Source organism: Cucurbita pepo, chromosome LG18 (genome assembly GCF_002806865.2).
Source record: "Cucurbita pepo subsp. pepo cultivar mu-cu-16 chromosome LG18, ASM280686v2, whole genome shotgun sequence".
NCBI lineage: Eukaryota > Viridiplantae > Streptophyta > Magnoliopsida > Cucurbitales > Cucurbitaceae > Cucurbita > Cucurbita pepo.
Genome location: NC_036655.1, coordinates 6,451,064 through 6,472,040, shown reverse-complemented (window position 1 = coordinate 6,472,040; position 20,977 = coordinate 6,451,064). Strand labels below are relative to the sequence as shown.

At 38.6% G+C, this 20,977-nt stretch overlaps 5 protein-coding genes across 7 annotated transcripts; 2 read left to right on the top strand and 3 right to left on the bottom strand.

The window, feature by feature from the left end:
• Positions 1–1,979: 1,979 nt before the first annotated feature.
• LOC111780187 (NADPH--cytochrome P450 reductase-like) lies at positions 1,980–7,436 on the top strand. The gene is made up of 18 exons (XM_023660520.1): positions 1,980–2,569; positions 2,673–2,732; positions 2,898–2,974; positions 3,090–3,147; positions 3,223–3,306; positions 3,426–3,462; positions 3,605–3,674; positions 3,757–3,951; positions 4,066–4,158; positions 4,366–4,591; positions 4,694–4,777; positions 4,862–5,013; positions 5,529–5,625; positions 5,984–6,133; positions 6,231–6,308; positions 6,417–6,539; positions 6,631–6,744; positions 6,907–7,436. Exons 1-18 carry the CDS (start codon positions 2,222–2,224, stop codon positions 6,985–6,987), a joined length of 2,127 nt encoding a protein of 708 aa, XP_023516288.1. The 5' UTR covers positions 1,980–2,221; the 3' UTR covers positions 6,988–7,436.
• Positions 7,437–9,657: 2,221 nt separating this feature from the next.
• LOC111780044 lies at positions 9,658–11,491 on the top strand. 3 transcript variants are annotated; one of them, XR_002812794.1, is made up of 2 exons: positions 9,658–10,779; positions 11,218–11,491. XR_002812794.1 is itself a non-coding variant. In XM_023660305.1 (2 exons), exon 1 carries the CDS (start codon positions 9,751–9,753, stop codon positions 10,582–10,584), a length of 834 nt encoding a protein of 277 aa, XP_023516073.1. In that variant the 5' UTR covers positions 9,659–9,750; the 3' UTR covers position 10,585; positions 10,673–11,413. The 3 variants fall into 3 exon arrangements, 1 of the variants encoding a protein (XP_023516073.1); XR_002812793.1 differs by having other exon boundaries at positions 11,209–11,491; XM_023660305.1 differs by having other exon boundaries at positions 9,659–10,585; positions 10,673–11,413.
• Positions 11,131–14,394, bottom strand: LOC111780550. The gene is made up of 2 exons (XM_023660976.1): positions 14,386–14,394; positions 11,131–13,868 (listed from the first exon to the last, which is right to left on the bottom strand). The coding sequence occupies exons 1-2, from the start codon at positions 14,392–14,394 to the stop codon at positions 12,144–12,146; spliced, it is 1,734 nt and encodes a 577-aa protein (XP_023516744.1). The 3' UTR covers positions 11,131–12,143.
• Positions 13,907–17,199, bottom strand: LOC111780043. Its single transcript, XM_023660304.1, has 2 exons — positions 14,958–17,199; positions 13,907–14,173 (listed from the first exon to the last, which is right to left on the bottom strand). Exon 1 carries the CDS (start codon positions 16,909–16,911, stop codon positions 14,971–14,973), a length of 1,941 nt encoding a protein of 646 aa, XP_023516072.1. The 5' UTR covers positions 16,912–17,199; the 3' UTR covers positions 13,907–14,173; positions 14,958–14,970.
• Positions 17,200–18,471: 1,272 nt separating this feature from the next.
• Positions 18,472–20,271, bottom strand: LOC111780331 (AAA-ATPase At5g57480-like). The gene has a single exon (XM_023660704.1). It carries the CDS (start codon positions 20,174–20,176, stop codon positions 18,611–18,613), a length of 1,566 nt encoding a protein of 521 aa, XP_023516472.1. The 5' UTR covers positions 20,177–20,271; the 3' UTR covers positions 18,472–18,610.
• Between the last annotated feature and the right edge of the window lie 706 nt (positions 20,272–20,977).

Genomic DNA, 20,977 nt, shown 5'->3' with positions numbered 1-20,977 from the left:
TATTTTAGATGTGGTGATTCAGATATATTAGACATCAAATTAAAAGTTTAAATCTTACTACAACTTGACATGTCATGGTCTGCACTATGATGAACGCAGATACACATGGTGTATAAGTGTCGCTAGCTCGTGGCCTTAGGTTAGCTAACCGAGAGGGGGAGGAGTAGGTAGAAGTTACAAAATAAAGAAATGATATGGGTTTGTGGTTGAAGAATGGCTTTTCAGACCATTTCAAATTGACCACTTTTTTTCCCCTCTTTTTTGAAAAGCTGTGAATTGACCAATTTCTCCTTGCGTTGCCTCTTACCAACCCACTTTCCCACCAACTCCCAGCCAAGTCGCAGCCCAAATCCTCTCGTCTCGCACTTTAACGCTCGCCGCTCTCAACCACAAGTAAAAATAATATATTATTTTTACTATTTTGAAAACTAAGCTAAGAAATTGCATATTTTACCGACTAATAAAATATATTTGGCCAACTTTATTTTATTTTTCTGATTTCAGATTCAGCGAATTAAATAATGGTATGAATTTGATTATTTGGGAAATTTTGAATGATTTGATAAGCTTGACTTAGTAAAACATCTACTGGACTATGTTCAATGAATATATATAAAATAAAATAAAAAATAAAAATTCAAATTAAATTTTTTATCTTTCACTATTTCCCCAACTTTTTCTTTGTATTATATAAATTATATGTTTGTTCTTATCTAATTTTAATAATATGCTTATATCTGTGACATTTTTATTAATTAATGAACTAATTAAATTTATGTACATTTATTGACACACATTACTCAGTTAAATTGAATTATTAATTATATATTTGTGGACCAAATTTTGTCATAATTTCCATTAATGTTTATACCTATTATTGCATTAATGCATTTATTTGAGTTTTAATCATGGATATTTTTGCTTTAAATAGCCGTTCGTTCACAAATAAATAAATCACAGTATTTTCATAAGTTTTTGTGATACTCCTGATTTTCCTTGAATATCCATTGATATTCTATAAATAAAAATTGTTGTGAATTTAAAATTATATGATTTAATTATTATAGAAAAAAAAAAGAAAAAAAAAAACTGCGGTGTGAGGCTGTGATCCAACGAGAAAATGGTGGAAATAAGAGGACCGCAGATTTTTTTTAATTTTATTTTTAATTCAAAGAAAATAATAACATCGTGAAACACGATGACTTTATATTGAAATGAAACGACGCAAGATTTATAGGTATCGGTGGAGATCGGACGGTGCACATTATTTTTGTTAATAATGTTTTATGGTGAATTATTATTCCTATTTTATCATATCTCCACAGCTCTTACTATTTGTTTGTGTCTCATTGCAATATAGGCATTACAATAATTCAGTGTACCTTAGACTTAAGAACAGTTTGGGAGTGGCGGCTACCTATTCATACGACGATACTCGTAGTTCAATGAATATGGTAAAGTCGAAAAACATCTATAGTTCATTTTGATGTGGATGCGATGAGATTAAAACTGTTTTATTATCCATAGTGACGGAGAGTTAATAGAGATATATTTATTGGATCATTGATAATATAAATTGATACCGTTTATTTTTGTGTAATATTTATTAATACACCATTGAAATCAATAAATTTTGATACTTTTTTTAATCATGTTTATTAAGATTAGCACAATTTTACGTTAAANTTTTTTTTTTTTTTTTTTTTTTTTTTTTTTTTTTTTTTTTTTTTTTTTTTGTATATTTCAATCTATTATCTTCATTTTAAAAAGAAAACGTGGAAAGTTGAGCAATTGTTTAATTATATATATAATTTATAACAAAATTGGAATGAGAAGGGGAAATCAGAATGTGGGGGAGTTAACCATGGTTAAAACTTACAACTATGTTGTTAGGTGGGTTTGACTGGTCGGGTTTGGTAGGCGTTGGTTCGTTCACGCGCTTCTTTGCCCACCCGATATAAACACATCCCTCCCCTATTTCCCTCTCTCTCTCAACGCAACCGCACAGCAACCACTAACGCCACCGCCTTTCTCCTCCGCCGTTGTGCAGCGGAGTTCCCGCATATTTCTTACTGCTGCTATTCACATTTCCAGTTCATACAGCTTATTAAATTAATAACCGGATTCCGGTGGTTTTATTTTTCTTTGGCTACTCGGCTGTATTCTCTCTGCGCCACCGGATTCCAGTCAGGTGTTTAGTTGATTTGTTTCGGATTCGACCATGCAATCTGAATCCAGTTCTATGAAGGCTTCTCCATTCGAGTTCATGTCGGCGATAATCAAGGGCAGGATGGACCCGTCTAATTCTTCATTCCAATCGACTGCCGAGGGTGCCTCGGTTATGTTCGAGAACCGCGAGCTGGTTGCGATCTTAACCACATCGATCGCCGTCATGATTGGCTGCTTCGTTGTTCTCGTGTGGCGAAGATCCGGAAATCGGAAAGTTAAGACCGTGGAGCTTCCTAAGCCGTTGATTACGAAGGGGGTGGAGCCCGAAGTTGAAGACGGCAAGAAGAAGGTTACAATATTCTTCGGTACACAGACAGGCACTGCCGAAGGCTTTGCAAAGGTTTGCATTCCAAAACACTCGAAGGCGTTGAGAATTTCTGTTAACTCGGTTGTTTGTTAATAATTTTTGGCTGTTGCTTACGGGTGACCGCGATGGTTCTCAGGCTCTATCTGACGAGGCGAAAGCACGGTACGATAAGGCCGCGTTTAGAGTTGTTGATTTGGTAAGCTTCTTCTTCTTCTTCTTCTTCTTCTTCTTCTTCTTCTTCTTCTTTTATTATTTATTTATATTTTGTGTCTGTGATGTTGTTGGGGATGACCTTTTGGTACACTCTGGTTATTGTTGACGAACTATGGTCTGACATTTTGAAGTGGACCTTATTTCACAGGATGACTATGGGGCTGATGACGATGAATACGAACAGAAATTGAAGAACGAGTCTATTGCCGTCTTCTTCTTAGCAACGTGAGTTTTAGTATACGCTCAAGGTTTCCTGTTTTTATTTGGATTCTTCATCGTCAGTTCAGGATTTAAGCCTGTTTTCTAGTTTCTTCCAGTGGTTAATTGTTGAGGAATGCAGGTATGGCGATGGAGAGCCCACTGATAATGCCGCAAGATTCTATAAATGGTTCACGGAGGTAAAATTTCTTTCGGCACATTTGGTTTTGTGCGGATCACTCTTATTTTTCTGAATTCAATATGCATGATTACAGGGGAAAGAGAGAGGGGAGTGGCTGCAAAACCTCAATTATGCAGTCTTTGGCCTTGGCAACCGACAATATGAGCATTTTAACAAGGTTTGAATGATTCCTTACAAATTCCTAGGCGTCCATTGTTGATTATTGATTACTGCATTGTGTCTGATCCCGATTCAAAGATGTGAACTAGTTTCAACTTTTTTGTTGGTGACCAACAGATTGCAAAAGTGGTAGATGAGCTGCTTGAGACTCAGGGTATGCTCTTGCCTTCTTCCTGACGTTCGTTTCTTAGGAGAAATCTTGAAAGCATGTTTAAGCTTATGCTTGGATTAATGTTTTTGTGAAGATAGTTTAAGTTTATTACGTTTGCCAATCAATTTCGTTATTTTGTTTGCAGGAGGCAAGCGCCTTGTGAAAGTTGGTCTTGGAGATGACGATCAGTGCATAGAGGATGACTTGGCTGCTTGGTACAGAGACTGTGACCTGTTTACTGAAGTTTGTTAAAGAAAATTGTCCACTCATTCTTTCATTGTTTACTACTTTTCTCAGGCGAGAACTGTTGTGGCCTGAGTTGGATCAGTTACTTCGGGATGAGGATGATGCAACAACAGTGACCACACCTTACACAGCTGCCATATCAGAATATCGAGTTGTATTCCATGATCCAGCAGGTGTAGCTGATGAGAACAAGAACTGGATGAATGCAAATGGCCATGCTGTCCATGATGCTCAACATCCATTAAGGTTGTGAGAATTTGATGTATTGAGTTTTAATTTGCACCACCTTGCCTCCTCTGGAAATTTAAAAACAAGGAAAAGAAGTAGAAAGAATCTAACTAATTGTTTTATTGCTTGAAGATCTAACGTGGTTGTGAGGAAGGAGCTCCATATGCCTGCATCCGATCGCTCTTGTACTCATCTAGAGTTCGATATTTCTGGGTCTGCACTCAAGTAAGTATATCCCCAATTGATGTCTGTGAGGGACTTCAGCGATACTGTTTTTTATTGCTTTTCTTATTTACCCAAATCATATGGGGTAGGCTGCATAGAACGAAAAAGTGGAAGCTAGAGTATAGTTAATTGACAGGATTTTTCTATAAATATGTACTATAGTTTAGTAGCATTTGACTGCCTTTTAACATCTGTTCTTTTTCTCAGATATGAAACCGGGGATCATGTTGGGGTTTACTGCGAAAATTTAACTGAGACTGTGGATGAGGCATTGAACTTATTGGGTTTGTCTCCTGAAACGTATTTCTCAATACATACTGATAACGAGGATGGTACCCCACTAGTTGGAAACTCTTTACCACCTCCTTTTCCATCGTGCACTCTCAGAACAGCATTGGCTCGATATGCAGATCTTTTGAATTCACCCAAGAAGGTATTTTTTTTTTTCGGAGTTGTTGCTTCATGCTTCTGGTTCGTTGGGGAATCTTTCTGTCAATTGAGGTGATTAATCTAAACTTGCTATATACTTTTTCAGTCAGCGTTGCTTGCATTAGCAGCGCATGCTTCAAATCCTGTAGAGGCTGACCGATTAAGATATCTTGCATCACCTGCTGGCAAGGTACTGATTTTAACAGCCTAATAAATTGGAACCTTTCTACTTCTCTAGTCTCACTGACTTGTATATTTGGTTAAAATTGTGTAGGATGAGTATTCCCAGTCTATAGTTGGTTGTCAGAAAAGCCTGCTTGAGGTCATGGTTGAATTTCCTTCTGCCAAGCCACCACTTGGTGTCTTCTTTGCAGCTGTTGCACCACGCTTGCAGCCTCGATTCTACTCCATATCATCATCTCCATTGTATAACTTCCCTACCTTCTCCTTCAGCAAATTTTATTATCTTTTGATTTCTTTCAACTGGTTTGGTTATGGCACCCAAGATAATTTTGTGCGATTAGAATGAAGGCTTTTGAAGTTCTGTGTTAATTTTCATTACATAAATAAGGTTTGCATTGTGCATGGAATAGAAATTCTTACTTGCCTCCAGTTGGTCTAGGAAATTGAATTATAAAATTTTCTACTTTTAGGCAAAACACATTGTGTTTTAAAGATAAGTCGCAGGAAAGGGAATATAAGTTGGGATTTTTGGGGGAGTTAATCGGAATAAGATTTGAATAACATACCGAGAAATTTGATGTTTGGATTTGGGGAAGAGTATCACTTCTCGTACATTGTCATTGACTAGGCATACTACTGCCCATTGCATCTGCCTATCACCCACACATCTCTTTTTTCATCGCTCTCTCTCTCTCAATATCTCATAAATATTCTCTTTATGCCAAGTCATTGATTTATGTATTTTGTGCATTTAACAGGATGGCTCCATCCAGAATTCACGTTACATGTGCTTTAGTCTATGACAAAATGCCAACAGGACGCGTTCATAAAGGAGTTTGCTCAACTTGGATGAAGGTATGCTTTGTTGTGTCTTGCTTTCATCTTCATGTGCAAAGATGATTGATATAATTCCGAGAAGCTATAATTTTTTAGTGTTACCCAATATTAGATGAATAGCATTAGTTCTGATTCCTGAATAATTGAAGTTTCTTAGCATCTTTAGATGTCTATTTTGTAAAGGATTTATGTTAAACTTGAGACGTTATGGATTGTGTTATCTTTTCCTACAATAGCTTGGCTATTCTTCGGCTTAATGTACTAATAAGTTGAAGGTTTTTCACTTAGAAACATGTGTAGGGTGATTTTATGGAAGCAAATATAGGGTGATTTATGACCATATTTGAGAATTTAACAATTTTTCTGCATTCGTTAGAATTCTGTGCCCATGGGGAAAAGCGATGAATGCAGTTGGGCTCCAATTTTCGTGAGGCAATCAAACTTCAAGCTTCCTGCAGATAGTAAAGTGCCTATTATCATGGTTGGTCCTGGAACTGGATTGGCTCCTTTCAGAGGTTTCTTACAGGTTTCTACTTGCGAACTTGCCTCTGAGACCCTTGACTTACTTTTACCTGACTTATGCGCTTCTAGAAAATAAAGAACTTCAAATATTTTCTCTTCAGGAAAGATTAGCTTTGAAAGAATCTGGAGTACAATTGGGGTCTTCCATATTGTTCTTTGGATGCAGAAACCGTGGAATGGTATGCCAAGTTCCTAGATTATAGCTTGTATTCTGGCTGTTTAAGAAATACATTGTTGTTTGTTTATTTATAGATTTTCAAACTAATGCATTTTGTCTACTTTTGAAGGATTATATATACGAGGATGAGTTAAACAACTATCTTGAGACTGGTGCTCTCTCCGAGTTGGTTATTGCCTTCTCACGTGAAGGGCCAACAAAGGAATATGTGCAGCATAAAATGGCAGAGAAGGTGAAAAGATAATTTTAACAAGGGTGTAGCGTATATGATTGTGTTCATGGAAGAAGATATTAAAGCCCTTTTTCTCCCTTTAAACATGCAGGCTTCAGACATCTGGAATTTGATATCAGAAGGTGCTTATTTATATGTATGTGGTGATGCAAAGGGCATGGCCAGGGATGTCCACCGAACTCTCCATACTATCGTGCAAGAGCAGGTATTTTTCTAATTCCTTTTATCGTTACCCTTTAGAGCTTCATTACTGAGTTTTGGTGAAGATAGCTCAGCCATCCAACGGTTTCAAATTTGTCGTTTGTGCATATATAATATCGTTGTTGGTGTATTCTCCTAAGAACAGCTGGTGGATATCAAATTTCAGGGATCTCTTGACAGCTCAAAAGCTGAAAGCATGGTGAAGAATCTGCAAATGAGCGGAAGGTATCTGCGGGATGTGTGGTGATTACTCCTCACCCATGTGATCTCCAGAGGCATATTGCGGAATATTTAATAAAAAGTAAATCTGGTTGAATGAATGAATGAATGAATTATTGAGTCCCTTTGTCAACCTCCCTCTAAGATGGGACACTCTTCTCAGCATGGCCAGAGGTTATGACGATATTCTCTCCTTTTCTGTCTCCCATTTGGATCTACAGCTAAATATGAAGTATTCTTTTGTTCGTATAATTTATAGAATACAGCAGATGTAGTCATTAGTTAGAGCTCTCGCTTCTGTTAGTGTTCTTGGACCGACCAACCAACCAACCAACCAACAAGATGGTTCAAGACTTCAAATTCATATATACTTTGCTGTAATATTAAACGGATGGATGAAATAATTGAGAATTTTTGTATTCATAATTGTTTCTGTTTCATCTCTTATGTATCAATCCCTAGTGCTCTGTCTCTGTCTCTCAAACTGGCAAATCTATCTACCAAATCGCTTGAATTGACTATTGAATTTCAGTTTATAGATCAAGTAAATGCAAGCGGTGATGTGGCGTGTTATTGGCCGTTGGTTTAGCAGTTGCGTTGGGTGGGTAGTTTCTTAATGGAATGGAGGTCGTTGGCTTTTGTAGATTCACTTGCAATATTTAAAAGCGACTCCTACCCACCACCATACCACCATACCCTTGCCCCCTCCTTCCCTTTTCAAAGATAAACTCTCAAGTTTGTGGCAGACAATCTATAAATAATTAGTTATAATTATTCAAAAATTATTTTTTGTGTACTAACCTAAAGTTAAATATATTTAAGAGTACTGTTTAATTAATTAATAAATTCAATTTTATTCGTTTAATAAACTTTTATTAGTAAAAATGAAATAATTAAATGTTTTAGCAAATTAATATCATTTAGTTAGTTAATTAATGACTATAATCATAACAAAATTATGTATAGAATTAAAACAAATGAAGAAAAATTATATATAGGCCCAAATTTTTTGTTGGTTTGGGCTGTCTTAGCTTAGGCCCAAATTACGGTATTAGGGCCCAAAAGTGTAGTTGGGCCAAGTAGACAGAATGGAAGTTGAGTGAAAGGGAATTGCGAGAATTTAAGATTAAATTGCAGTATATGATTAGCTTAATGTTTTTACAAAAAAAGAATAAATTGATAATTATAGAATAAAATATTTTAGGAATTAAATTATTTAAAAAAAAAAAAAAGGAAAAAAAAAGAAAGAGATTATTAGGTGAGAAATGTAAAGTAGAAGGAAAGGAAGGTTGATTAGAGTCTTTGATTTATTTAGTATCAGAAATATAATGTAATGTGATCTTATAATCAATGCTTTGACCAATCTCACCAGTCAACATCTTTTCGTTTGACCAATTTCTCTTATTTTCTGAGTTCTGACACTTTCACACATGTGGCCGAATATTACTGGTTACTATTCTGACAACAGTTTTTCTTTTTTTCTTTTTAAATTGCAATTAACAGTTTTATGATTATATTATTCTTATCATGTATTTATTGCAATCCTCAAAGTCTACATTTTCATTATAAACCCAACAAAATATTGAAAGAAATTTAAAATTTTGACTTCTATATATATTAACTCATCGCTAGAAATTTTTTTCCAAAACTTTATTCTCAATTGACTAAACTAGTCAAGCTTGAACAACTAAAATTATAAACGTGGGCCATGCCTAGGGACGATTGATTAAGAACCTCTCGGCTTATGTGCTAAATGGCCTCCCATTCTAACCTTCTCTGAACTTTTGATAGCAGACTCAAGAGAGCGATGGATTCTCTGTCCCGCAAAAATTTTGAGAATTCAGCAGAAAGTTACAGTGAGATGAGTCATTTACCATCATGATAGGTGTCAAGTGGAAATGAAGTGACGTATGCAGTTGAGGCATCCTAAAAGAGAAACCTTGTTCCAAGACCCAATCAATTCAATTAGGCACTCCCCATCTATTTTCTTTATTCAACTCAAGGTCCGTTTTATACCCATCACCAATATATAGAAGACAAATTAATCAAAAGGTTAACCAATCTAAGGTTTGGTCAAGAGCTTAAGCTCGCTTTCTTCCATGTCCCATCTGTGACTTTTTCTCCGCCATTTTATCTACTTCACTAAGTCTAATAATACATCATAAAATATTCTAAAACTACATTTATTATTTTCGATATTTAGTAAGATGCTAACGAGTTTAATTAAATGTTGGGAAAATGTGAAATGAATAAGATGCACTCAAAATTCTTCAAAATGTATTTATGAATAAACTTTTTATTTATTTTTATTTTAAAATTCTAGAAGGAAAGCCATGGATACCAAAGGCTTTACCTTTTATTGGCTCAAATGTGAAGTTTGGACAAAACTAAACTTCAAAATTCGGTAACCTCCAATTCTCTCTTTTCCCTTTTCCTTTTCCTTTTCCATTTTTTAAATGCTTTATTATTTTACAATCTCATTTATAAAAATGGATTTCTTTCTATTATTTATTAAAGTCATTTTCCTTCTTTAAAATATATATATATATATATATATATATTTGCCTTAAAAAGATTATAAATTTGAATTTTATTCCTTGAAAATAGTATTATTTTTTCTTTTAAGAAAAGGTTGATTTTGGAAGAAAAATCCAAATAATAAAGGCAGCATTGATATCATCTCTGTTTCACGGTTATGTGTGTGTGGCTATATATCATTTTCGTCGTCACCAAACTTGGCATAATTCCAAACACTGTCTTTTCCTTTTTATTTTTATCTTCCTTTCACACAATGTTCATGGACGACACCAGCGAATCCAAGCCCCTAACCTCACAGCACAGACAAGATCACCATCATGACGAAGACGGACACGAAAACGAAGCGGAGGAAGCTCTCTCCTTCTCCGATCTTCCGCTCGACAAACAGAAATCCGACGGCCACACTCCGGAGAGCTTCCGCAAGAATCCACGTAGGTCCTCTTCCGAGCCTCTCGATCTCTTTGAATTCTTCAGTGCTGGATTTATCACCTCTGAGATTTCGCCGGCCGAGGATTTGATCTTCTGCGGTAGATTGCTTCCTCTCAACGATCATTCTCAGCTTACTACTAGTACTACTAATCCTACGGCCGAGAAGAGTTTCTGGAAGGATGAGAGTCGAAAACAGAATGTCTTTCGAAAGCGCTCTGAGTCATTGTCTGGATTGCAGAGCTCTGTTTCTCGATCGAACACTGCGAAGATCAATCTCAAGCGGAATAGCCGATCGCTCGATTACCGCAAGCTCTATCGCCAAACGAATTCGATTTTCTCACCGACGGCTGAAATCGATCGTAATTGTTCGATCAAGGCCGGATTGAAGCCTGATCCACTGAACAAAAAGGCTTCGTCAAAGCCGCGATGGTACTTGCTAATGTTCGGAATGGTGAAGTTTCCAGCGGAGATGGACCTCAGCGACATTAAGAGCAGACAAGTCCGCCGAAGTTCGTCGGCACTCTTTCCGGCGAACGAGAGTAAAGGTAAATATCACTGCAATAATCGAAGCTCCGGCGAAGCGACTTGGAGGATCCTTAGGGCGCTTAGCTGCAAGAACTACGCTAGTGTAGATGTAACGGCGTCGTTAACTGCCTAAGGTACGTGTCACGTGGATAGCACGTGACTAGCGGTTACATTCCCGTTTCGTACTATATTGCCCCCCCATTGATGCTGTGACATTCCAGGACCACGAGAAGGTCAGTATGGGAAATTGAAATTAAAATGAAAAATATCATACGCTTCACGTCCAAGGGGAAGGATAGTGTACAGTGGCGGAGCGTGGGCGATGATGGTGCGTTCTCTTTACTATCTTTATTTTTATTTTATGTTTATTTTGAAAGAAAAAAAAAAAAAGGTTTGAGATGAATGAGATTCACGGGAATCATATTTATATTTATTAGAATTCTGTGAAATATTCTTTTAAAATCAATATTTTCCTCATAGAAGTTTGGGTTTTCTTAGTAAATGCACTTCACCTTTGAAAACGACCCACACACAATTTATGCCTTCTGCATTTATTACTCTTTTATTTGTCGTTCCATTTAGGTAATGTTCTTGATTTATGTAATGTATATATCATTTAAAAGAATCATTCTAAAAATGCTTTTGATCACTTTAGCTTTTTCTTTGCACTTCACAATTTAGCAGAGATAGTAAGGCTCCTCCAGCCCATTATAATAGTGTTCAAAGCTGTTCATATTTTAATTGAATGTCCAAAAAGTGGCCTCAGGAAACTTGTATGTTGGGGAAGATTCATGATTATATATGCCAACATATTTCATCCACGCCGATGTTGATGTCAACTAGACAACATGATAGGTCCCCTCCATCCAAGCCTCTTCTTGCGTCCAATAATTCCCTATATACATAATGTCAATTCTGACATTAAAATGTATTGTAGCGTAGAAAAGAATTTTAGGTCCTCACTCTTGAGCAAATCATTTCTTTCCTATTATGATGCCAATACAATTATGGTTTCAAGGAGAATCATTTCCAACATATAATTTCAAGTTTCTAGAAACATAAGTGAGACTTTTTTGGATTAGGAAATAACAATAATAAAAAGTTCACCTTACCCATCAAATCTAATCAACTCATGCCCATTAGTTCTCTAAGACCTTTAATCTTGTGTCTAATAGATCCAAATCGAAAGTCATATCTTGATGGCTATCTAAGCACATTAAACTAAATTCGTAAATCTCGAAAGCTCTTTTAATTTCGACCATACAAATTATACTGATAACTCAACTCAACTCAACTCAACCGGGGAAAGAATATAGAACTCCCACTTAACTACATTAAGCTTTGGCTACTGCCTTTTAAAAAAAAATGGCAAAACCATCTACCAGCCAATGCAATGAAGAAGTTTATAGACATGCAAAGTACAGACAGCAGCTTAACCTCGATAAATGGAGAGTTTAGACATTTTTTTCCTTCTTCCACTTGATCCACTTGATGCACTTGATTGTTATCTTTCCTTGGGTTCATATCATAATCATGAGACTAAATAGTTGGATGTCTAAGATGGGGCAAATCTAGGCAAGTACCGAGGCCAGGAACAAGATTTCTACGACATCCAATCTACCAAACAAATCTAAAAGAAATGCATACCTCACTTAGAAAACGAGGAAAGAAAAGCATACCTTCAAGGCTTCATCAGTTGCATGTATAGACACCAGACTCAAACTTGTGATCTGTCTCGTAGAAATCCGTCTTACCCTCTGTAGCCGGCCGTAAGGAAATCCCAGAAAGTGTTCTATAACTCTGAACCGAAAATTTCACATAACCAACCACTTCAAGTTCTTCTCCATCATCTTCCTCGTTCCTATCCACAGGCATCCTTGCTCTCAACTTTCCAGGAGCACCTTTCAAAGGAATCTCCGTGACATGCCATTTCAATTCCTTTTCGGACCTATTCAATACAGCTTTTGGAGACACCTTTAACAATGAAGGATCAACCGGTAGTTTTAGAGTAAAAGTCACATCTTTCAAAGGTAGTGGCAAGTCAGGGTCCACAACGTATTGAACCATCACGGAAAGTAGAGTCCCGCTATGACGTTGTATGAGACGAACTCTCAAAGGCAATGGGGTTAATCTAGGTAGTAGACTGTACTTGATAATTGGTATGGGTTCATTTGAAGGCGCTGTTCTCAAGTGAAACATTCCATTTCCAAGGCTGCTAACACGAGAACTCTGCACCACAAATCTCTTAACTGGAGCTGTGTCCTCCACACGAAATGAAAACTCTGTCTCTTTGTCATCCGATGTTTTGGGTGGCAAAGTTTTCAAATATACAACTCCCATCATTCCTACTCTTGCCAGCAGCGATTCTCTGAACTCTGCACTAATCTGTTCTATGATATACATTTCGGGACCCTTCCTTTCAGTCTTGGTAACCAAGCTATCAAGTGGAGTTCCTGCACCACTAGCATCCCCAACAGCCGCTTTGGTTCCATCACTTTGTCCGGTCTGCAAGAGTTCCAATCCACCGAGGCCTTCTGATTTTTTAACCTTTTCGGGACCCACGAACTCAGATGGATCCAATCCTCCACCCCAAGCATCGCTGAAGCCCTCAAAAGTTTCTTCCATTGTAGCTTGATCAGTACTGAATTCTATACCACCATAGTTTCCTTCGAATCCCTCCACACCAATACGTGTTGAATGGGTAGCTTCTGCAGGTGGCAATGTTGGCACCTCAAGACCCGCCAATACCATAGTCAAATCCGTGGCAGAAGGGTCCTTGTTTCTCTTGAACCCACTTATGAGCTCTTCAGGCTTGTTAATCATGTCACTTGCTGCAAATGGATCCTGCTCAATGGCGGGTTCCTCAGTCTTCTGTTGCAGCTGATCCTGTTGCTCATTCACAGTTTGAGTGGCAGGAGCAAGGGATGAAGCTATTTCATCCCCAGCTTCGAGAGTCTCCGTGGGTAACTCAAATCGCGCATTTGAAAAGGCCTGCACATTGGCTTCATGTTCAATTGAGTGAATCTCCATGGTATTCCAACGATCAGCCCCGCGAATCTTACTCTCTGTATCCAGAGCCGAATGAACCATTTTCGCAATACCATCGCCGTGCATCGAAGCGAGCATTGCCGCAAGCCGAATATTGCTGACACCTCTTAGAACAATATCCAACGCCATGTAAATCTCGGCGTATTTCCGGCTAAGCTTCTCTGGCGTGACATCAACACCACGACAGGCCGTAACAGTGACGTTAACGGCTTGGTTTACAATATGGATACACTCAAATACATTAACAGAATTATCTTGATCAGCAGTGGTAATCCCAAGGACATAGATGCCATTGACAAGGCGATAGACAACTCGGTAACGGCTCTCCACACCAACAATAACCTGACCATTAGAGGCGGCNGTAATGTTCTTGATTTATGTAATGTATATATCATTTAAAAGAATCATTCTAAAAATGCTTTTGATCACTTTAGCTTTTTCTTTGCACTTCACAATTTAGCAGAGATAGTAAGGCTCCTCCAGCCCATTATAATAGTGTTCAAAGCTGTTCATATTTTAATTGAATGTCCAAAAAGTGGCCTCAGGAAACTTGTATGTTGGGGAAGATTCATGATTATATATGCCAACATATTTCATCCACGCCGATGTTGATGTCAACTAGACAACATGATAGGTCCCCTCCATCCAAGCCTCTTCTTGCGTCCAATAATTCCCTATATACATAATGTCAATTCTGACATTAAAATGTATTGTAGCGTAGAAAAGAATTTTAGGTCCTCACTCTTGAGCAAATCATTTCTTTCCTATTATGATGCCAATACAATTATGGTTTCAAGGAGAATCATTTCCAACATATAATTTCAAGTTTCTAGAAACATAAGTGAGACTTTTTTGGATTAGGAAATAACAATAATAAAAAGTTCACCTTACCCATCAAATCTAATCAACTCATGCCCATTAGTTCTCTAAGACCTTTAATCTTGTGTCTAATAGATCCAAATCGAAAGTCATATCTTGATGGCTATCTAAGCACATTAAACTAAATTCGTAAATCTCGAAAGCTCTTTTAATTTCGACCATACAAATTATACTGATAACTCAACTCAACTCAACTCAACCGGGGAAAGAATATAGAACTCCCACTTAACTACATTAAGCTTTGGCTACTGCCTTTTAAAAAAAAATGGCAAAACCATCTACCAGCCAATGCAATGAAGAAGTTTATAGACATGCAAAGTACAGACAGCAGCTTAACCTCGATAAATGGAGAGTTTAGACATTTTTTTCCTTCTTCCACTTGATCCACTTGATGCACTTGATTGTTATCTTTCCTTGGGTTCATATCATAATCATGAGACTAAATAGTTGGATGTCTAAGATGGGGCAAATCTAGGCAAGTACCGAGGCCAGGAACAAGATTTCTACGACATCCAATCTACCAAACAAATCTAAAAGAAACGCATACCTCACTTAGAAAACGAGGAAAGAAAAGCATACCTTCAAGGCTTCATCAGTTGCATGTATAGACACCAGACTCAAACTTGTGATCTGTCTCGTAGAAATCCGTCTTACCCTCTGTAGCCGGCCGTAAGGAAATCCCAGAAAGTGTTCTATAACTCTGAACCGAAAATTTCACATAACCAACCACTTCAAGTTCTTCTCCATCATCTTCCTCGTTCCTATCCACAGGCATCCTTGCTCTCAACTTTCCAGGAGCACCTTTCAAAGGAATCTCCGTGACATGCCATTTCAATTCCTTTTCGGACCTATTCAATACAGCTTTTGGAGACACCTTTAACAATGAAGGATCAACCGGTAGTTTTAGAGTAAAAGTCACATCTTTCAAAGGTAGTGGCAAGTCAGGGTCCACAACGTATTGAACCATCACGGAAAGTAGAGTCCCGCTATGACGTTGTATGAGACGAACTCTCAAAGGCAATGGGGTTAATCTAGGTAGTAGACTGTACTTGATAATTGGTATGGGTTCATTTGAAGGCGCTGTTCTCAAGTGAAACATTCCATTTCCAAGGCTGCTAACACGAGAACTCTGCACCACAAATCTCTTAACTGGAGCTGTGTCCTCCACACGAAATGAAAACTCTGTCTCTTTGTCATCCGATGTTTTGGGTGGCAAAGTTTTCAAATATACAACTCCCATCATTCCTACTCTTGCCAGCAGCGATTCTCTGAACTCTGCACTAATCTGTTCTATGATATACATTTCGGGACCCTTCCTTTCAGTCTTGGTAACCAAGCTATCAAGTGGAGTTCCTGCACCACTAGCATCCCCAACAGCCGCTTTGGTTCCATCACTTTGTCCGGTCTGCAAGAGTTCCAATCCACCGAGGCCTTCTGATTTTTTAACCTTTTCGGGACCCACGAACTCAGATGGATCCAATCCTCCACCCCAAGCATCGCTGAAGCCCTCAAAAGTTTCTTCCATTGTAGCTTGATCAGTACTGAATTCTATACCACCATAGTTTCCTTCGAATCCCTCCACACCAATACGTGTTGAATGGGTAGCTTCTGCAGGTGGCAATGTTGGCACCTCAAGACCCGCCAATACCATAGTCAAATCCGTGGCAGAAGGGTCCTTGTTTCTCTTGAACCCACTTATGAGCTCTTCAGGCTTGTTAATCATGTCACTTGCTGCAAATGGATCCTGCTCAATGGCGGGTTCCTCAGTCTTCTGTTGCAGCTGATCCTGTTGCTCATTCACAGTTTGAGTGGCAGGAGCAAGGGATGAAGCTATTTCATCCCCAGCTTCGAGAGTCTCCGTGGGTAACTCAAATCGCGCATTTGAAAAGGCCTGCACATTGGCTTCATGTTCAATTGAGTGAATCTCCATGGTATTCCAACGATCAGCCCCGCGAATCTTACTCTCTGTATCCAGAGCCGAATGAACCATTTTCGCAATACCATCGCCGTGCATCGAAGCGAGCATTGCCGCAAGCCGAATATTGCTGACACCTCTTAGAACAATATCCAACGCCATGTAAATCTCGGCGTATTTCCGGCTAAGCTTCTCTGGCGTGACATCAACACCACGACAGGCCGTAACAGTGACGTTAACGGCTTGGTTTACAATATGGATACACTCAAATACATTAACAGAATTATCTTGATCAGCAGTGGTAATCCCAAGGACATAGATGCCATTGACAAGGCGATAGACAACTCGGTAACGGCTCTCCACACCAACAATAACCTGACCATTAGAGGCGGCCAAAGGATGATCACCAAGGGAGGCAATAGAATCGGCGAGCGAGGAATCATCACCAAGGACGGTCGATGCGTTGTGGCTGTGGTGCTTGGTGGCAGCGAAGGCCAAACGTGTCTGGCGAAAGGCGGATAGGGCAACTAGCGCTCGCGGGGGAGGGAACCACTCGCGAGTTTGGAGGAGGATATCAGGTCCATTAGCAGGTTGCAGAGCAAGGGCTAAACAGGACATGGCGGTATAATGGAGCCAGATCTGACTGCAATGAAGGGAATCGAAATTCTCTGGTCCTACGGCATTGGGATCGAATTTGGAAACAGAAATGGAATTGAGGACATACTTGGATAGAGATGATCTTCAATTCCGGCTTCTTCAAGGTTCTGGAATCTTGTCCCGACGGAGGGATGGAGGATGAAAGATCGCAGTTGGCGCCGAGTCGACGAGTGGAAATGGTTTTAATTTGATAAAATTTAATAAATAGACAATTATTTAATACAAATCGAAACTACAGCCCAAGCCCAAGCCCAATCCAAAGTTCCCTAAATTGAGAGATGGGCCTGATTGGGCCTACCCGTATTTGCCAGAAACAAAACAAAACACAATTCAATTTATTTTTTTCTTTTATTAAAAAATAAGAAACAAAGCATGTGAATGTTATAACGCGGGCCTTAACAAAAGGGAGAGTTTTGATGGTGATTTTAGGGGGTGGGTTTGTGTCAACCGCAGGTGGGGTTAGCGAGAGAATGGGTTGACATAATAATAGGGCATAAATTCAACTAAGGATGGCTGGCTTTGGATGTTGGGGAAAAAAAGGAAATGGGTCTCTTAATGGTGGGTCTCTCATACACTTCATTGGCTGCCCAGAAAGTGTTTGATTTAATGTCCGAACGAAAAAGAAGGCAATGCGTTGTGCGGCGTTGACGCATTTGAAGTAGGCGTTGTTACCAGCAAACGTGGCTTCCGCTATGTGGCATTCATTTGTATGAACGATCGTCGTTTGCCACACAATGTGTAAGTGTAAACTTGCAACACTGTTCGAACTATCTTCTTGAAAAGATCGTTGATTCTCGTACAGTTCAGTTCTTGTAAACTATAATTTAGTACTAAATATCCTTAACATTTAAACTCTTACCATATATCTCAAATACATCTCTAATTTAATATAGAAAATTAAAAATTCAACGGAAAATAAAATAAAATTTTATAAAGTTCCAATAAAGTCTAACCCTATTCTTTAAACCCTAAACCTAAACCCTAAGCTTGTAACAGGATTATACTATAAATTCACATGCATTTAGAGAAATAAATTAATTAATTAAAAAAAAAAAAGGTGGAAAAGACAGAAAAGGGCAGAGATGAGTCAGGTGTCAGTTACCACCACGTAGACCAAAGATCTACTCAACTCCACCAATCAAATCTTTCCCTTTCCCATAACTCAAACGTCAAAATCAACACCTAAGAATTTCTTACAATAATAATAAATAATTATCTGACTTTCTTCTTTTCAACCCAAAATCGAAAAAGACAAAATTACCCCTCCCTCTTCCATCTTATCCATTCACCATCTTTACATCACTCCTCCTTTCCACTCCCTTTTAATTAAACCATTCCTTATTATAATTTAGATTAATTTTGCAACAAGTTTAATTTATTTCATGAATCTAAAATAATAAAAAAAAAAAATTAATTTTAATAGAAACCAATTATTTCAGAATAATATGAGCAAAAAATTATAAAAGAGTATCAAATTATAGGGACCCCCCCACTTCTCACACCTTTGCATTGGGATCCATGTGTTAAAATCACAAACTTCCATTAAATTAGTCAAAATTGCATTATTCTCATACCAAAATGATGACGTAATATAGATTTCATTATTTTAACAATAATGAGGATAAATAATGTTAAAAAGACTGAATTTTTACCATTTTCATTACTCCCTAGTTGTATTGTCGTCGTCTTTTTCATCACCTTCCTCTGTTTCTTTGCTGCGATCCTCCTCAAATTCAGACGCTTCTTTTGGACTATCCAAAGTTCTCTTCTCCTGTTCTTCTTCTTCTTCTTCCTCTAAACCCATCTCCTTTTTGCTCAATTCTCTGCCATTTTTCTCTGCCCTTGATTTCAATGTCTCTAAAAGCTCTGTTAATGCTCTGTTTTTACAGCGGCGGTTCTTTATCAGAAGCTCACTCACATCCGCCGGCGTCGTCTTTGCCTTATCGATTACCTCTTTGATTTCATCCAACACGGGGAAATCGGATTCATCTTCGCTGTAGTTTAAGTAATTCTTCAGGAGTATCTTCAATGCTGAGAAAGAACAGTAACTCATGAAAATGTGCATATCCATTCTCCCACTTCGAAGCAATGCAGGGTCAAGCTTCTCAATGTGGTTCGTTGTGAACACGAAAATCCGCTCACTGCCACAGCAAGACCACAACCCATCCGTGAAATTCAGCAACCCAGAAAGAGTAATCGAACCAGCACCGTTTTTTTCGCCGGAAATTGAACTGTAACCACCGCCGCCGGATCGGATATCCGGCAAATCGAAGTAGGTTCTCGACCCAGAACTCGGATTTTTCTTTTTCCGATCGGTGAGGTTTATGGAGCAATCGATGTCCTCGATGACGATAATGGACTTAGAAGTGGTTTTCATTAGGAGTTTACGGAGTTCAGAATTGTTGTGTACCTCAGTGAGTTCGAGATCGTAAATGTCGTAGCCGAGAAAATTGGCCATTGCAGCGATCATACTGGATTTGCCAGTGCCAGGAGGGCCGTATAAGAGATAACCCCTTTTCCAGGCCCGGCCTGTCTGTTGGTAAAAGCTTTGACCTTTAGCGAAATCTTGAAGATCTTCCATAATTTGTTGCTTCCTAAGTGGGTCCATGGCCAATGTGTCAAATGTGCTAGGGTGTTTAAATGGCACCGATTCCCATGGATTGCCTCTCGAATCCAACGACCCGCCGCGTGAATTCGTGAACAGACGCCGTTCTTGATTTTTCCGGCGGATTTCATCGGCTCTGTCCATGACAAAATCGAGATACGAATCTAAAATGAGGGGTTTATCTTGTTTTCTGATCCGGAGAGTGAATCCCCTTTTCTCCTCTGGCAGGGGACGCCATAAGTAGCCCTGCGCTTGCCTCTGGGATACGATGTGCTCCCATTGGACAGTGACGCCGTTGAAGGAGTCACGGATGCAGTCATTGTTGGCGAGGCCGAAGGTGATGGCGCTGGAATTGACGGCGCGCGTGAGGCTCAATCGATTGCCAGAGATGGAGACGGATGAGCTCAAGTAGAGTTGGACGGCGTTGTAGAGCTCGTTGGTGTTGACGCCGTCGATTTCGGTGATGTCGAGGTAAACGTAGGAGGAGAAGCATCGGAAGATTTGGGTGAAGAGTTTGAGGGCGGCGAAACGGAGCTCCGGCGGGAAGATTGCTTGGAAGATAGATTGAGAGAAGGCGAGAAGGCCGAGAAGTGAGGCCATAGTGGACCAATACTCCTTCATCCTTGACAACGCCGGAAAGGGGTTATCGGAGATGAGAAGAAGGCGTTGGTGGAAGAAAATAAATGGGGGAAAAGGGGCTTGGTGGAAGGTTTTATAGAGGAGAGAGAAAGGGGGGGTTTAGAGAGAGAGTGGGTGGAGGATGTGGGGAATTGGCTGGCTGGGACAAAAGGACAATGGGATAAACAAAATGGGTTTTTGGAGTTTATTTCATGGGTAGAGATCAAAGATGGCCCATTCAAAATTCGGATTTCATAATTGATAGTTCGGTTTTTGATAAGATAGGGACTCATTATGGATTTATAAGCGAGGAATACTATCCCTACGAGGTGAGGCTTCCCTCTGTTGGGTGAGGCCTTTTGGGAAGCCTAAAGTAAAGTCACGAAAGCTTACACTGAAAGTGGACAATAAAACAAAGTCACGAGAGCTTACACTGAAAGTGGACAACAAAGCAAAGTCACGAGTTTCAGTGGACAATAAAGCAAAGCAATGATAGGTCATTCTCAAAGTGGACAATATCATAAATACATGCCTCTTAGAAAAATTAATAGTTCACTCAATATAGAATTTGTTCCATCAAAATACAATTAACTATGAAATTACTATAATTGAGTTAGGATGGTGCATCTTATTGATCTTCGTATAAATTTTCAACTCTTTAAGTATTTATTATATTCTTATGATCGTTCTTATTCGGATATAATTTCAGTTCATTAATGTATTTATTATTTACTCGAGTGAGTGTTACAATATATTTGGTTATTTAAATCTATAAATTATATATATATAAATTTGAAAGAAAAA

Excerpts from the sequence above, each read along its gene's own strand:
- LOC111780044 (XM_023660305.1), top strand. The coding sequence starts at position 9,751 with ATGTTCATGGACGACACCAGCGAATCCAAGCCCCTAACCTCACAGCAC.
- LOC111780331 (XM_023660704.1), bottom strand. The coding sequence starts at position 20,176 with ATGAAGGAGTATTGGTCCACTATGGCCTCACTTCTCGGCCTTCTCGCC.
- LOC111780043 (XM_023660304.1), bottom strand. The coding sequence starts at position 16,911 with ATGTCCTGTTTAGCCCTTGCTCTGCAACCTGCTAATGGACCTGATATC.
- LOC111780187 (XM_023660520.1), top strand. The coding sequence starts at position 2,222 with ATGCAATCTGAATCCAGTTCTATGAAGGCTTCTCCATTCGAGTTCATG. Across the intron at positions 3,675-3,756 it reads GAGGATGACTTGGCTGCTTG|GCGAGAACTGTTGTGGCCTG; the intron begins GTACAGAGACTG and ends TACTTTTCTCAG. Across the intron at positions 6,540-6,630 it reads AGCATAAAATGGCAGAGAAG|GCTTCAGACATCTGGAATTT; the intron begins GTGAAAAGATAA and ends TTAAACATGCAG.